The sequence below is a fragment of the Staurois parvus genome, unplaced genomic scaffold (assembly GCF_062004578.1).
Source record: "Staurois parvus isolate SC_StPar_1 unplaced genomic scaffold, SC_StPar_1.0 ptg000840l, whole genome shotgun sequence".
Classification (NCBI taxonomy): domain Eukaryota; kingdom Metazoa; phylum Chordata; class Amphibia; order Anura; family Ranidae; genus Staurois; species Staurois parvus.
Genome location: NW_028318636.1, coordinates 421,970 through 439,300, shown reverse-complemented (window position 1 = coordinate 439,300; position 17,331 = coordinate 421,970). Strand labels below are relative to the sequence as shown.

The 17,331-nt window shown below is 44.0% G+C and overlaps 1 protein-coding gene across 2 annotated transcripts in view; it reads left to right on the top strand.

Annotated features, from left to right (window-relative positions):
- Positions 1 to 17,331, top strand: part of DTX1 (deltex E3 ubiquitin ligase 1) — a 107,155-nt gene that overhangs the window by 81,274 nt on the left and 8,550 nt on the right. For both annotated transcript variants that reach the window (XM_089655423.1, XM_089655422.1), the window contains exons 6-9: positions 7,738 to 7,799; positions 11,281 to 11,439; positions 12,189 to 12,350; positions 13,038 to 13,127. In XM_089655423.1, coding sequence (XP_089511549.1) covers positions 7,738 to 7,799; positions 11,281 to 11,439; positions 12,189 to 12,350; positions 13,038 to 13,127 — 473 coding nt within the window. The remainder of the gene's footprint in view (positions 1 to 7,737; positions 7,800 to 11,280; positions 11,440 to 12,188; positions 12,351 to 13,037; positions 13,128 to 17,331) is intronic.

Here is a 17,331-nt window from a genome sequence, read left to right as displayed (position 1 = left end):
ACATCCCCATCAATGACAACACCCCAGCTACCTCCCAACTCCTCCACCTAACCTCCTCCTTCGCGCTCACACAACACACCCAATCCTCCACCCACATCAATGGGAACACCCTGGACCTCGTCTTCTCCCACCTCTGTACCCTCAACCAGTTCTCTAACACACCCTTCCCTCTCTCCGACCACCACCTCCTCACGTTCTCCACCTCCCCTTCCCCCAACTCCCCCCCCCCAGTGCGCCAAACCATCACCAGCCGCAACCTCCGCAACCTGCACCCGGCCCCCCTCCACTCGGCTGCCGACCGCCTACACGACAGCATCCTTCCACTGTCATGTCCTGACCTAGCCACCTCCACGTACAACGACTCACTATCAGCTACACTAGACTCTCTGGCACCCCTAACCACACGCAACATCAAACCCAGACCACTCCAACCCTGGCAGAACGACCACACTAAACGCCTCAAACGCCGCAGTCGTGCGCTGGAGAGACTATGGCGCAAAACCAGGTCCCCTCATGCATTCTCCCTCTACAAATCTGCCTTCCTCACCTACACCTCCTCCCTCCACGCCGCCAAGCAGGCCTACTTTGTTAACCTGATTAACACCCTCTCCACCTGCCCTCGCCGACTCTTCTCCACCTTCAACTCCCTGCTCTCTCCCCCCCTTCCTCCACTCAGTACCTCACTTACCGCCCACGAGATTGCCACTCACCTCCACAGCAAGATTGACGCTATCCGCAAGGACATAGTCAACTTGCAATCTACCTCCCCATCTAGCCTCCCCCCTTCTATCACCCCCTCATCTCTCCCCTCCTCTGACCTCGCAACGGCACTGCCCCCCACCACACCCAAGGCCCTGCCTACCGTAACCCCCCCATCACTGCACTCCTTCAGCCCTACTACCACTGAGGAAGTCAGCAGAGTCTTCTCAGAAGCCCGTCTCACTACCTGCCCCCTGGACCCTATCCCCTCTCAACTCCTCCGGTCACCCCCCTCTTCCCTCATCCGCTCCCTTACCCACATCTTTAATCTCTCCCTCTCTACTGGCGTATTCCCCTCCCCCCTAAAACATGCGCACATCACCCCCATACTCAAAAAGCCCTCTCTGGACCCCACTGACCTCAACAACCTCAGACCAATTTCCCTGCTGCCACTCACTTCCAAGCTCCTTGAGCGCTTGGTCTTCGATCGCCTAAGCGCCCACCTAGATGACAACAACCTCCTTGACCCACTACAGTCCGGCTTCCGTCCCCTACACTCCACCGAAACTGCCCTCCTCAAAATCACCAACGATCTACTAACCGCCAAAGCCAAAGGCGACTACTCTGTCCTCCTCCTCCTAGACCTCTCTGCGACCTTTGACACAGTCGACCACCCCCTCCTCCTTAATAAACTACTCTCCCTTGACATCAGAGACACCGCTCTCTCCTGGTTCTCGTCCTATCTATCCCAACGCTCCTTCAGTGTCACCTACAATGGTGCCACCTCCCCTTCTCTCCCCCTCTCTGTTGGGGTCCCCCAGGGCTCTGTCCTTGGACCCCTTCTCTTCTCCATCTACACCTCCTCCCTTGGCAAACTCATACACTCCCACGGCTTCAATTACCACCTCTATGCTGATGATACTCAAATCTACCTATCCACCCCTCACCTCACCCCCTCATTCTCCGCCCGCATCACTCACCTCCTAAACGACATCTCTGACTGGATGTCGCTCAATTTCCTCAAACTCAACCTCTCCAAAACCGAGCTTCTCATCTTCCCCCCAGCCCGCGCCCCCCCCCCCATCCTTTCCATCACTACCAACAACACCACCATCAATCCCGCCCAGCAAGCCAAGGTCCTTGGCGTCATTCTGGACTCAAACCTTTCCTTTCAACCTCATATCAAATCTCTCGCAAACACATGCAGGCTCCACCTCCGGAACATCGCCAGGATACGTTCCTTCCTTACCCCAGACACCACTAAACTACTAGTACACTCCCTGATTATCTCACGCCTGGACTACTGCAACTCCCTCCTCACCGGCCTACCCCAGTGCAGGCTCTCCCCGCTTCAGACCATCCTGAACTCAGCGGCCAGACTCATCCACCTCACCAGCCGCTCCACCTCTGCCACCCCCCTCTGCCTCTCCCTCCACTGGCTCCCCATTGCCCAACGCATTAAATTCAAATTGCTCACCCTGACCTATAAGGCCATTCACAACACTGCCCCTAACTACCTCACCGATCTGATCCCCAGGTACCACCCTACCCGTACCCTTCGCTCTTCACAGGACCTTCTTCTATCTTGCTCCCTGGTCTCCTCCTCCCACGCACGACTGCAAGACTTCTCCAGGTCCTCCCCCATCCTCTGGAACTCACTACCCCAATCCATCAGACTGTCACCGTCCCTCCTCACCTTCAGGCGCTCCCTGAAAACCCACCTCTTCAGGGAAGCCTACCCCACCCTCACCTAACAGCCGCTGCCCTTCCCTCCTCCTACCACTCCATCCCCCACAGCCGCTTCCTCCGGTGCCTCTACCCCCTCCCTCCTAGATTGTAAGCTCGAAAGAGTAGGGCCCTCTAACCCCTTGTGTACTGTTTGATGTTACTGTTCTGTTTCATGTATTGTCCCCCCCCATTGTACAGCGCTGAGCAAACCCTTTGGCGCTATATAAACACGATAAATAAATAAATAAATAAATAAATAAACTGATAAAATCACCTGTGCAAAATAATGGAAATCCTGAAAACATGACCTGTTGGGGGTCCATGAGGACTGGAGTTGAGAAACACTGGGTTATGCAGAGTCATTCCCTGGTTTTGGCGCACATTTGCAAAGTGGCCAGTGTAGGAAGAGCATACCTGTCTGTTAGGGACAACACTAGCGGTAGAAACAGGTTCAAGAGTAGGAACAGCTTGGGGTCGAGTTCCTGCACCTATGATTGTGAATTTTTCTTGTTGCTGCAAACGTAGTATCTCCCAGGAATGTCAACATATTGGCCATGGTGAGCTGCGCTACCATGTTTTTCATTTTCACCTTTCTAGAATGTCAAAAACAGGTTATTGCTTTGTGATTGTGATAGCCAGAGTATTTGGAGCATTTGTTGTTAAAAAAAATCATCTTTAAAGGACAACTATCATGCATAATACTGCATTCTGATAACAAACTATATGGATTGTGCTTATGCTCAAGTGGCCATTTTAGTTCCTCCTTGTAAGTGACGCACATTTGGTCCTCCTGGTTCCCTTTGCATTCCAGGGGAACTAGCATGCATTCTAGTCACCAGGATGGTGGATGAGCAGTTTATACACATGGAGAGTGATGTCTTTTCCATTGGGGAGCAGATACAGTGCAAGGGTTAGACATGGGATTTATATTACATATGATAAAGTGGCTACCGATTGGGTTGATTTACATGTACACACATTCGTATACACATATACTGTACATTTATTGAGATAAGGTGCAATTTCATATGTGGAGGTGGTTTTGGCTGACTTACATGCTTTTAACATTTGTATATTGTTTTTATTAATATCATAGTTATTTTCATTGTTTTTGTATGGGTGTCGAATAGCATGGTGTTATGGATAAAGGCTACCTTCAATTTGTTGTATAGCTTGCCGGGTTACCCATTGTAGTGATTTAGACTCCACCCACAGGCTTGTTTCCTGGGATGAGGGCCCTATTGATTCAAGACCATTTAAATGGCTACTGAATATTAGGTTGGATTAGCTCTGAGGAAGGGAGCCTGTCCTCAGAAACGTGTCAATCTTCCAACTGTTTGGTCCTAGGACAGGTTACACTACATTTGGCTGAACTACACTAATTACATGCTTGCTGTTATTATCTGTTTGTAAGTGTCTATTTGTCTTGGTGGATTCAATACATTTGTCTATGGTAATACATGAGGAGTTTGCACCCTCCCGTGTGTTTTTTGCAGTCTATTGAAGATTTTCCCAGTCTGTGGAGGGCTGTACCCATTGAGGCATTGTGGACTGAAATATTGTTGAAGAAAACCCCTGGATTTAGCTCTGGAATGTTTTTGGAGAATATAGTAAAAAAATGTACATGATGTTTTTTTTAAAGCAATGTACCACATCATGTGAGTTGTGTGCCACAGTGTAACGTTTATGTGCATTGTCAAATGAATGTGCATTGTCCCCCACAGTTATTACCTTTTGTACCACCAGCCCCTCCCTCTTAGATTGTAAGCTCCAAGGAGCAGGGCCCTCCTGACCCTCTTGTATTGAACTGTATCATTGCTGTATTGTCTCCCTTTATATTGTAAAGCACTGAGCAAACTGTTGGTGCTGTATAAATCCTGTATAATAATAATAATGGTACTGCACCACAGCACATGCTCTCCAGTAACGTGCAGTAAGAATGCATATTTTTCCATGCATCTCAGTGGGCTCTTATGGTTTGTACTAAGTCATGGCACTACCACTTGTGTTGGACAGCTTGGTCTGCATGTAAATGTGGGGAACATTTTAAAGAAGTGAAATAAATAATAAAGAAAAAAATTGCAGTAATAAGCCCATATAATAAGTGTGCACTTACATTTACCTTTGTACATACCTTTGAAACTGTCATTTTAAAGTGTTCCTAAAAGTGAAGGTGCTTAAATACAGTATATTAGCTGTATACTTATCCACAGGAAGATTATTGGAAATGGGACTGTTTGAGATGTAATTTATTGGTAATAACTTGTCAGGACTTACATAAAATTACATACTTGTCTGTACAAGATTTTTATGGTCATTGTACGGATATCTGTATTGTCACCTAATTCTCCATACATTCTGCTCAGGTGGCAGATTGTATTTTACAGACACTTAGTAATACAGCAAGAGTTTCTACTGTTTGCACACTAATATTATGATCATTTGTTCTCAGTGTAGCAAGTGTGAGCTTTGCAAAGATGACTGATGCTCTGTAACAGCCCATTATCCCTAGTCTTTTGGGGAGGTGAACTGGAACCACATCAGACTGCTTTTTTCTTCTATAGGTTTACTGGCTTCTAAAGTTGATGTAAGCTTCAGAAACATTTGGCAGGCTCTTTAGTGATGGTTCCTAATCTATCTTGAGGATTACCTATACTTAAACTCAACATCGCAAAGAGGATTTCTTCTTTTGAAACACAGCTTTAAAAATACTTTAACAAATTAGTGTATAAAAGGACCAAAGAAATTGTGGTTGAAAGGACCACACTGCTGATTAGACATTCTATCTACTAAAGACTTTATATCCAGTTATTTTACATCACTTCCATTTCATTTAAAGCACACCTGAATCAATGAAAATACGGAACATGCTACCGTTGATTTCTGTATAAAATGCAATATAAATGTAAAATGCTACTTGCTTGGGTTTTCGGTATCAATACTTTCTGAGACACTGACCTGGGACAAACATGCAAATCAGCAGAGTCAGAACTATGAATCTACATACTTCTTCTTGGTCAGTGATTTGGAAAGTACTAAAGCTACTGGACCAGAATGAAAACCAAGGAATTATATTTATGCTGGTAGGTTAATTGGATCCCGTCTAAATTGGCCCTAGTATGTGTATGTATGAATGTGAGTTAGGGACCTTAGATTGTACACTCTTGAGGGTTAGGGACTGATGTGAATGTGCAATATATACTGTTTCTGTAAAGCGATGCGTGAATTGATGGAGCTATATAAGTACCTGTAATAAATAACTATTGCAAAAGTGGATGTTAGCAATTGCAAGCACAATATATACTCAGTACAGGTTTCCTTTTATACAATTAGAACAGCCCTATAAACCTGTCATTGCACTGATTTATAGGGTTATTTAAAGGCCAATTAAACTTTCAGTTTACATCAGCTACAGTTGTGTCCAAAATTATTCAACCCCCAATGCTGTAAAGGGGTTTAGGGACTATAGTGTACATTTGGAATTGTATTCAGAATCAAATCCTACAAGGACGTTGTAACTACCCAAATGCAACTAAAATGACATCAATTGTTTATGTAATACAGTAGTAAATGGTTCTTATGTGGTTTCTTCATTGCCACAATTATTCAACCCCTTAAAGACTACCACTCTGAAGAACAGAGGTTCATACAGGTGCTTTCCATCAGGTATTGAAAACACCTGTGGATGTCACCGAGCAGCAATCAAGCATAATAAGCACCAATTAGGCAGCTTTAAAATGACTGTGATACTCAGCTCCTTCTAGACATTTACTGGTGTGGTTACAAACATGGTGAAGGCAAGAGAATGGTCCAGGAAGACAAGAGAAGAGGTGATTTCTCTTCACAGGAAGGGCAATGGCTATAAGAAGATTGCAAAGATGTTAAACATACCAAGAGACACCTTAGGAAGCATCATTCGCAAATTCAAGGCAAAGGGCACTGTTGAAACGCTACCTGGTCGTGGCAGAAAGAAGATGCTGACTTCGACTGCTGTGCGCTACCTGAAGCGTAGAGTGGAGAGAAGTCCCCGTGTGACTGCTGAGGAACTGAGAAAAGATTTGTCAGATGTGGGTACAGAAGTTTCAGCCCAGACAATAAGACGCACACTGCGTAATGAAGGCCTCCGTGCCAGAACTCCCAGGCGTACCCCCTTGCTGTCTCCAAAGAATAAGAAGAGTCGACTGCAGTATGCCAAAAGCCATGTGGACAAACCACAAAAGTTGTGGGATAGTGTTCTGTGGACTGATGAAACAAAATTAGAACTGTTTGGGCCCATGGATCAACGCTATGTTTGGAGGAGGAAGAACAAGGCCTATGATGAAAAGAACACCTTGCCTACTGTGAAGCATGGTGGAGGGTCAATCATGCTTTGGGGCTGTTTTGCTTCTGCAGGTACAGGGAAGCTTCAGCGTGTGCAAGGTACCATGAATTCTCTTCAGTACCAGGAGATATTGGATGGAAACGTGATGCAGTCCGTCACACACCTGAGGCTTGGGAGACGTTGGACCTTTCAACAGGACAATGATCCCAAGCATACCTCCAAGTCCACTAGAGCATGGTTGCAGAGGAAAGGCTGGAACATTTTGGAGTGGCCATCGCAGTCACCAGACTTAAATCCGATTGAGAACCTCTGGTGGGACTTAAAGAAAGCAGTTGCAGTGCGCAAGCCTAAGAATGTGACTGAACTGGAGGCCTTTGCCCATGAAGAATGGGCGAAGATACCCGTAGATCGCTGCAAGACACTTGTGTCAAGCTATGCTTCACGTTTAAAAGCTGTTATAACTGTAAAAGGATGCTGTACTAAGTACTAAGATTGAATGTCACTTGGGGGTTGAATAAAACTGATAATGCTGTGAGCACAGAAAAGACATTTGTGGTTATTTCATTATAACTGTTATGTTATATTTGTCTGACCTACAAGTGCCTCTTTAATGTAAATGTAAGCAAGATGACTGAATGATCAAAAGCAATGTCAAACTGGCCAAAACACTCAATTTCAGTGGGGGTTGAATAATTTTGGACACAACTGTAAATATATTGCAGGTGCATTAAAGCAAAAGGTGTGCAAAGTCTTAGAGTTATTTTTTTTTTTAATCAGCCACAGTAGAAATATATGTCCGCTGTCAGAATGTTGCAGAGAAGGACCCTTGCACTGTGCGTGGAAGCAGAGGTCTCTCAAGCAGCAGGGAGCATAAGCTTTTCTGACTGGAAAGCTTCAGGTCTTTCTGCATCAACAGAGGGATTGTCAGATCTCTACAGAGAGATCACTGCTTTCTATATTAATTGAATTTATCTTTCTGTCATTAATAGGTAAGAATCCAGAAGAGGTAGTGCGAAGATACATACAGAAAGTGAAGTCTCCACCAGATGAGGTAAGCCTAATAATTAGGCTGTTAACGCTGTTGATGGTTATAATTATCTGGCCAGATGTTACAATATACATTTTACAATCTTAATGCACTGTCTTTTACATTAGCAGCTTTGTAGTATTAGGTTCCTCCTAAGCCAGGGGTGGGCACCTGTGGCTCTCCAGCTGTTGGTGAACTACAAGTCCCATCATGCCTCTGCCTGTGGGAGTCATGCTTGTAACTGTCAGTTTTGCAATGCCTCATGGGACTTGTAGTTCTACAACAGCTGGAGGGCCACAGTTGCCCACCCCTGTCCTAAGCTATCTTACGTTTATATCCAGTCAGGTAGGCCCTCAAACAGTCAGAATGTAATGTGTGTTGTCAGCATGGGTAAATTAACCACTTAATACCAACCTGTAACACACATTCATTACCAGACTGTTTTTCAGCACTTTGATACTTTCACTGACAACTATTCAGTCATGCAACACCGAGCTTTCTTTTGGTGGGATTTAATCACAATATAAAAAAAAAACAACTGAACATCCTGAAAAATAAAAAAAAAAACATTTCCCTTACTTTCTGTTACAATAAAAATGGCAGGATACCCCCCAAAATAAGCCCTTTTTGAAAACTAGACACCCCAAGGTAATCTTATTTTTTGCTGCAGTTTTACAGAAATGAAGAAACATGCTGGTATTAAGGGGTTTAAACATGGAGCTTGATAATGGTGCACTAGATACAGGGCATAAACAAAGGGATTGTAAGGGGGGGGGTGTTCTCAGATATTAAAACAAGTCTGTGTACATTTGAGAGCTCCGTGACTGGTCTTCAGAAACCAATCAAAGGGAAATTCCCTGAAGACTCCCTGTGGAGTATGCCAAGTTGAGGGGTGAGGATTAGTAGCATGTTCTCTGAATCCTGTCTCCCCATCGCACTGAACTGGTCCAGGCAGAGGCAGTTCTTCATCAAACTTCTGGCACACGAACCCTTCCCATGGTCATCCAGACCTTCTGTTCCAGGGACTGATTTGCCACCCTTTATTTTATTGCTGGCTTTCACGGCCTGGCTGGTGAAGCTCAGGTCCTGATGGATTGAGTTCTGTCTGTTATCCCCACGCTTTTAAAAGTTAGGAAATTGACTTTTACCAAAGTCTTACATCACACCTGGATAGCATATTTAAATTGGTGCAAGGCAAGGAAATTCCATCGCAAAAAGTTGGTGGGACGAATCCTTTTCTTCAGGATCCTTTTCTTCGTCTGGATGAACATTTGTCTATGAGCACCATCAAGCATCAGATTTCCATGCTAGCGGTTCTTTTTTAAATACTGCTTGCCTCTCGTTCCTTAGTGAAGAACTTTGTATAGGGTGCCACTCACATTATTCCCCCCTGTATGTCCTACAGTGACACCATGGGATCTCAACCTGGTTCTGTTGGTTCTTCAGAAACCTCCCCTTGAATCTGTTATTGATATTCCTCTGTTTATTCTTATTCACATGGTTGCCTTCCTGAATTTCTGAAGTGCTGTCCTTAATCTCTAGGCCGTAACCTTTCTTGTCCTATACAGATACAATGTTGTTTTGAGGCCCAAGTCCTCTTTTTCTTCCAAAAGTGGTTTCTGCCTTTCACCTAAACCATGGCAATACGTGGCCATGTTAGTTTTTTGTTTGCTGGGTTGACCACATCTCAGTTGGACTGCCTTTGGATGTTCCTATATACCTGTATAGTTCAAGTGCTTTTAATTGTACGTTAATAAAAATTGTACTTTTTACTTACAATAAAATGTTTCTCTCAGAGTACATTTAAGGGACAAAGTCCCCTTCACTTCTCTTATGATCTATTCCTCCGATTGCTTTGCTACAAAAGTGAGGCATGACAAAAGTGGGAGGGGTTATACAGCATTTTTTTTTCTAGTGTTTAACTCCTGAATGCTTCATCCTCTTTCACCTAAAGTAGTTCTAAAGGCTGAAGGTTTTATACCTTCATGCATTTTCTGCATGAAGGTAAAAAACCTGAGTGCAGCTCCCCCAACACCTCTTATACTTACCTGAGCCCGATCTCGATCCAGCGCTGTGCATGATAACAGTTCTCTCCCTCCTCACAGGCTGAGCGGTGGGAGGAGCTAGGAGTGGCGGTGGGGGATCCAAGAAAAGGATCAAGACTGCTATGTGCAATGGTTTTATTCTATAAATAAAACGACCATGCAGCGCTAATGCATAAAGTGATGTATACACAAAACCCTTTGGTGCAGGTGATAAAGTAAAACACCACTTAATCATAGAAAGGATCTTTAAGAATTAATCCAAAAAAGTCCAAAAATACTAATGATGGTGAAAATCTTATAACAAGAGTGTTCTTGTAGTGCACAACACATAAACGTTTTTCGGACAAAAGGTGACACAATATGTGACTTCTGTGACCATATTCCTCCCGCAGAAAATGAGTGTAGATTGCACTAACCAGAGAGCGCAATTTATATGCGCCTTTGAGTGTTAACCAACTCCTGGTCATCCGGCTACTGCAAACTGGAACTGGATCACAGAGTGGTCATCAGGCCTGCAACAGCTGGGCAAACATCACAACCTCAGGGACACCAGATATCAGAAGGCGTGTAGTCGTCTCACCACCGGGGGGGGGTCTAACCAATCCTGATGTGGCCACCAGATCATCCAAATAAGCCTTGAAGGAGGGGGGGGCTCGGAAGTAATGAGCCAAGACAATAGGAGATTCTGATAGTGTAGTACTTTATTATCCACATTGGAGCAAATAAGCAAAATATTTAAAAGGTCTTACTCACATGTGTAGTGAGCAGCTGGTAACAGGGGATTTCCAAAATGGCCGCCGGCCGTCCACAGGGGCCATGCAGAGTGACGTCACAGGGTATGCAGCACTTCCCTAACGCGTTTCGTGCGATGGCATTGTGTCACCTTTTGTCCGAAAAACGTTTATGTGTTGTGCACTACAAGAACACTCTTGTTATAAGTTTTTCACCATCATTAGTATTTTTGGACTTTTTTGGATTAATTCTTAAAGATCCTTTCTATGATTAAGTGGTGTTTTACTTTATCACCTGCACCAAAGGGTTTTGTGTATACATCACTTTATGCATTAGCGCTGCATGGTCGTTTTATTTATTTATTACTTTTGAGGCTCCTGGTATTTGCCTTTCATGCTAGCCGCTCTCTGATTGATTATCCAGCGCTCGTATTGTTTCTATTTTTATTTTGTATACATTACAATGGTTTTATTCTACTTCAAGAAAATGGTTTTACAATAGTGCACAAAAAACCTATTTCCCTTATGTTTTACTGTGCTTTAAATATCAGTATTGTTGCACCATAAATGGCCAAAGCAAAGTTGCTGTGGTTATGTTATTCACACATTCTGGCAAGGTAGCGGTCATGTAACTTTCACATTAGATAGTACTTTCTGCAAGGGTAAATGACATTATATGGTAAGGTGCAGGGTGGAACTCTGTTTAAAGGTTTTCTTTTGGCTTTTTAGGACTGTACCATCTGCATGGAGCGTCTGGTCACAGCCTCTGGGTATGAAGGTGTCCTGACTCACAAAGGGATTCGCTCAGACCTGGTTGGAAAATTGGGGAAATGTACTCATATGTACCATGTTCTGTGCCTGGTGGCCATGTATAATAATGGTAACAAGGTAGGTTGTAGTATGACAAAATAAAACAACATCTCTGCTACTATTTATATACATTAATAATTATGTCAGTTTACTCAGATAAACAGTCCCAGGTATAGAGCAAGTCAGGTTTCCCACCCAAATGCTCCTTTCCCCTTAACTGGCCCAGAGGGTGTAGGATTACACACTCAGTCCTTTTTCCTGTGAGCTGGTGGGTCGGTAGCTGTCTTCAGCTGGGCTGGCTCCTTCCCTGCTCCACAGGTGCAGGGAAGGAGCTCTGGGGGACTGAGGTCTGAATGATCCTTTCAAGCTTCCTGCCTGTAGGTAGACCCCTTCCCACCGGGCTCCCTCCCAGGCTCCTACAGCTTTTCCTCAGTCCATCTTCCACTCAAACTCTCCTGCCTCTGAGAAGGCTCGTCCACTATTAAGGGCTGTCCTGACCCCATGCCAAACCTCCTGCCTGGGGATTGGTCAGGATTCCTCAAGGGTACAGACCGGTTCCTCCTCACCTCTGCCCACTAAATTCTAGAGACTTCTGCAAGGCTCTAGATCAGGAAGAGGTATCAGTGAGCTGATCTGCAGAACCTCTTAGTCCTGACCAAATTTGATCCTCTGGCTATCACTGCTACTCAGCCTTCTAACTGAAAAAAAATAATTGGCTAGCTCTGCCTAGCTAATTAGGATGGTGCTACACTTATGTTCCTGTGCATATTATCCTGGGATAAGAATTGTTGGATCTTCTTTATATTTATAAAATGGTATCTTTACAGGATGGCAGCTTGCAATGTCCCACCTGCAAAGCAATCTACGGAGAGAAGACAGGTACACAGCCTCCAGGGAAGATGGAGTTTCATGTCATTCCTCACTCCCTCCCAGGATACCCAGAGTACAAGACTATTCGTATAGTGTATGACATCCCCAGCGGAATGCAGGTACTAGTCATGACTTAACATGATAAAAATTCTAAATAAAGTGCAATGCCAATATGAATGCTCCATTTTCACATTCCTCTCAATATCTAATGTATTTTATGGATTGAATGTACAGTTCCAGAAAAATACTGTAGACAATGTTTTTGTAAGTATGGTTTAAGTGCACAAGTTGACATCAAGAGAAAAATGGTGTTGGGGAGGAAGCTCCAGCAGATTGATAGCCTCAGCTCGGTTCCTGTGTGCTGTGTGGAGGGGGTGTGTCCCTTCTCTCCAATTAGCTCTCAGAGCTCTGTTCACTGAGCTCTGCAATATGTAATTTCAGCTTTTCGGCCCCTTTTTTCTGAAAGCTCAGACAAACAGTCTGTGTCCCCACTGGAGAGATTTTCCATCACTTTCTGTCCTGACACAAAGTGAGAGGAAGTCTCCATAATGGGAAAAAAAATCTCAATAAAAACCTAACAGGGGATTCTGTCTCTTCCCCACTCTGTTGATGGTATAATGTTCATTTAAAAAAAAAAAAAAACATGCAAATTTAGATGACTTCAGAGTCACTAGAGTCTAAAGACCAACAAGCAAGTTAAACTTTTGCACTTTTATATTCCATTATATTATGTCCATTATGAAGTAGGGATTTGATTGCCAGAATTTTTGAATGTTATTCATTATTAAATATTATCTGTATTTTAGGGACCTGAGCATCCCAACCCAGGACGGAAGTTCACAGCCAGAGGATTTCCACGTCACTGTTACTTGCCAGATAATGATAAAGGGAGGAAGGTGAGTGCCATGGCGATGGGTCTACAAAAACAACACCGTTCTAGTAATGCCAGCAAAAATGGCTGCAATATAGTCATTTCTGTAAAATGCATTTTGTATGATGACCTTTATGCAGAACATTCAATGATATACAAGTATGATAAAGGTGTAACATCTCAGGATTTCTGTCTGATTAAGATGTAAAATGTGATCTTTATTTAAAGAAGCGTGAGCATAGTAAAAAAAAACAAAAAAAACCCAAAACACCCAGACATTCATTTTCATTTCCTGCCCTCTCTTTCGTTGGGGTGATGCTGTCCAAGAACTGAGTGATCACTAATCACTCAGTTCTCAGTCTTCACTGAGCAGAGAGCAGTGGCTGCCAGTCACCAGCTCTCCGCTGTGCCCCTCCAGGGTATTGATGCAGCTAGCTCAGTCTCCTTGCAGCAGCTGAGAGGCTGAGCCAGATGTCGGTCAGGCATCTGGGTGGATCCCAACCTTATTGTCAGGATGCTTCTAGAGCAGTGGTTCTTAACCTGGGTTCGATCGAACCCCAGGGGTTCGGTGAGTCAGTCTCGCGGGTTCGGCGGAGGTGAAGACCCACACCCGACTCATATGATTCGTGATGACATGCCCCGCTTGTCCATCATTGGCTGCAGGTGGTCACGCAACATCGCTTAGCCCAGTGGTCGGCAAGCCGCGGCTCGCGAGCCACATGCGGCTCTTTACACGCTTTAATGCGGCTCTTGTGTGCCGGGCGCCCGCTCCCCTCCCTCCTCTCGGGCGGCAGGGACTCTGCAGCGTGATCCAAAAAAAAAAAACAGCCAGGGCAGCGCGCTCAAATGCAATGATTGGCCAGTCTCGCTGCCACTCACATCCTGATAGCCAGTGATTGGCTGTCAGGATGTGTGTAGGCGGGGCAGCGTGACGAATGTGAGAGGAGCTAGGCTCCTCTCACAGTCCGCCCTGAAGACCGGAACGGCGCGGGAATACGGCGAGAGCAAAGGTAAGTGAATTGACACAGGGGGGACTTGGCTTACTACTTGCTACTTACTTACTACTACTATATAAGGGATGAATTAATATGGGGGATGAATTACTATAGGGGGGATGAATTACTATAGGGGGGATGAATTACAATATGGGGGATGAATTACTATGGGGGATGAATTACTATATGGGGGATGAATTACTATATGGGGGATGTATTACTATGGGGGATGAATTACTATGGGGGATGAATTACTATATGGGGGATGAATTACTATATGGGGGATGAATTACTATGGGGGATGAATTACTATATGGGGGATGAATTACTATATGGTGGATGAATTACTATGAGGGATGAATTACTATGGGGGATGAATTACTATATGGGGGATGAATTACTATGGGGGATGAATTACTATATGGGGGATGAATTACTATGGGGGATGAATTACTATATGGGGGATGAATTACTATATGGGGGATGAATTACTATGGGGGATGAATTACTATATGGGGGATGAATTACTATGGGGGATGAATTACTATATGGGGGATGAATTACTATGGGGGATGAATTACTATATGGGGGATGAATTACTATATGGGGGATTAATTACTATGAGGGATGAATTACTATGGGGGATGAATTACTATATGGGGGATGAATTACTATGGGGGATGAATTACTATATGGGGGATGAATTACTATGGGGGATGAATTACTATATGGGGGATGAATTACTATATGGGGGATGAATTACTATAGGGGGGATGAATTACTATATGGGGGATGAATTACTATGGGGGATGAATTACTATATGGGGGATGAATTACTATAGGGGGGATGTATTACTATGGGGGATGAATTACTATATGGGGGATGAATTACTATGGGGGATGAATTACTATATGGGGGATTAATTACTATGAGGGATGAATTACTATGGGGGATGAATTACTATGGGGGATGAATTACTATATGGGGGATGAATTACTATGGGGGATGAATTACTATATGGGGGATGAATTACTATAAAACAGTGGTTCTTAACCTGGGTTCGATCGAACCCCAGGGGTTCAGTGAGTCAGTCTCGCGGGTTCGGCAGAGGTGAAGACCCACACCCGACTCATATGATTCGTGCAGTAAATATTCATTATTATGTTTTTGTTTTTGTGTGAAAATCATGTTTTAATGGTTTTGTTCTTAACGGTTTTGTTCATTTTGTGCACCTATGTATAAATATATACCTATGTTTTGAATTTTAAAAATCATATTTTATTTTTCCAATTAAGAAGGGTTCGGTGAATGCGCATATGAAACTGGTGGGGTTCAGTACCTCCAAAAAGGTTAAGAACCACTGTTCTAGAGCCCAGACCACCTCTGTGACATCAGGCGATAGCAGGCTTTTAGCCCACTGGTGGGCAATTCTGGGCCATAGGAGATCACAAGGGCACTCCTGTGACCCATAATGTGGGAAGTATGACCAAAAAAGCTTTGACCATACATCTCTTTTATGGCATAATAGTGAAGACAATAGAATTTTATTTTTACAAAGAAAACACATTTTACATTGCAATATCTTTTTTAATCAAGTTTAAAAAGTTAATGTGATTATTAAAAAAGTGCGGGCATTTTAAAACGTGAGTACATGGAGTACTGCAATACATAAGTCAGTGCCAATACAGTCTACAGTTTTGTGCTCTTCACAGAATAATTCCACTTAATTTAGGAGTTCTACTTTTCTTCAGACTTTACTAGCTGTATGCTTGTTCTATGTCAGTGACTAAAAGTACTCAGACTAGAGACAGAGTTCTAGCATATTAGAAGGAAGACAACAGTGTCCTTACATTTTTCTCAGTACAGCATTCCTTTATAGTGTATCTAAACCCAAGAACAAACATTTTCTATATTGCAGCTTACCAGTCCTTAGAGGTGGTGGCTGCATTGATTTTCTTTCTCCTTTATTTTCACCTGATGATTCTGCCAGTAATGCACTTCCTGTCCTAGGGTGACAACATTTACCCACTGTACTGTGTCTATAGAAGATCACCTCCCCCTCTTCATATCTCCATTACACAGAGGGGGCATTCTGAAGTCCACAGAAGATAGCTGGGAAGGCTGATACATAGTGATTTTGTTATAGTATACAGAAAGTTACAAGGACGCTGGATTTCTGGCAGGATCTTTAGGTATTTTTCTGTACCTGTAGAAAATGTACTTTGCCTAAAAAAAAAATGCAGCCACCACATCTAAGGAATGGCAATCTACAAGAGATTACATTTTTGTTCTCGGGTTTATATCTTCTTTAAACTGTACCTTGCAACAGGCTTGTTAAAGAGGAACTCCAGAACTCCACCCATAAGTAAAAGTTTTATTTTAAGGCCTCCTCCCCCGCTCCTCTTTGAAGTTTGGCATTTTTTTTTGTTGGGGGGGGGGGGGGGGGGAGGAGGATTAGAGCATGTACCTGGCTTTGACAGGTACCCACTCCCATTTCTTCTCAGATGGCCTAGGCATCTGAGCAGAAGTTCTCCTTTTCCCCCTCCCTTCCCGCAGTCTTCTGGGCCGTCACAAGTCCCAGAAGACAGCGGGACCTTTCACAATGTGCAGTGCAGCTCACGCATTTGCAGTGGGCACCCGGCTGTGAAGCCACAAGCTGTCACAGCCGGGTGCCACAGTTAAGATACAAGCTTTTGTCACATGCCTGATGAAGGGGTCCTGCGAGACTCCGAAACGTTGCCTTGCTGTAACTATGTGATGGTTTATTAAAACCTTTGGACCCATATTGGTGATCCTCGGTGTGCTGGTGACATTTTTTCTTTGCTGATTTTGTTCGGTTCCAGCCGACGGTCACTGCAGCACCCACTCATACACACAGCCATTTTTTAACGCAGGAACGTGTGCGTTTGGATCATATACTTACAGTTAAGATACCGACACCTAGAACACAGTCCCCGGTGTCCCCTGAGGGTAAGCACATCGCTGGATCCTGGTACAGGTAAGTGCCCAATTAATAAAAGTCAGCAGCTACAGTTTTTTTTTTTAATTTTCAGAAAACCGACTGGAGCTCATGTTTAAGACATAATCATAAGGTCTGTATACAGTCCAAAGTTCTGGAGCCAGAGCACGTACACAAAGGAAGGAGGTTTTAAAAGGTAGAGAGGGAGATCATCAAAGACACTCAAACATCAAACTGACAACTCAAAATAAAAAGCAGGGTTTGGCCTGGCATC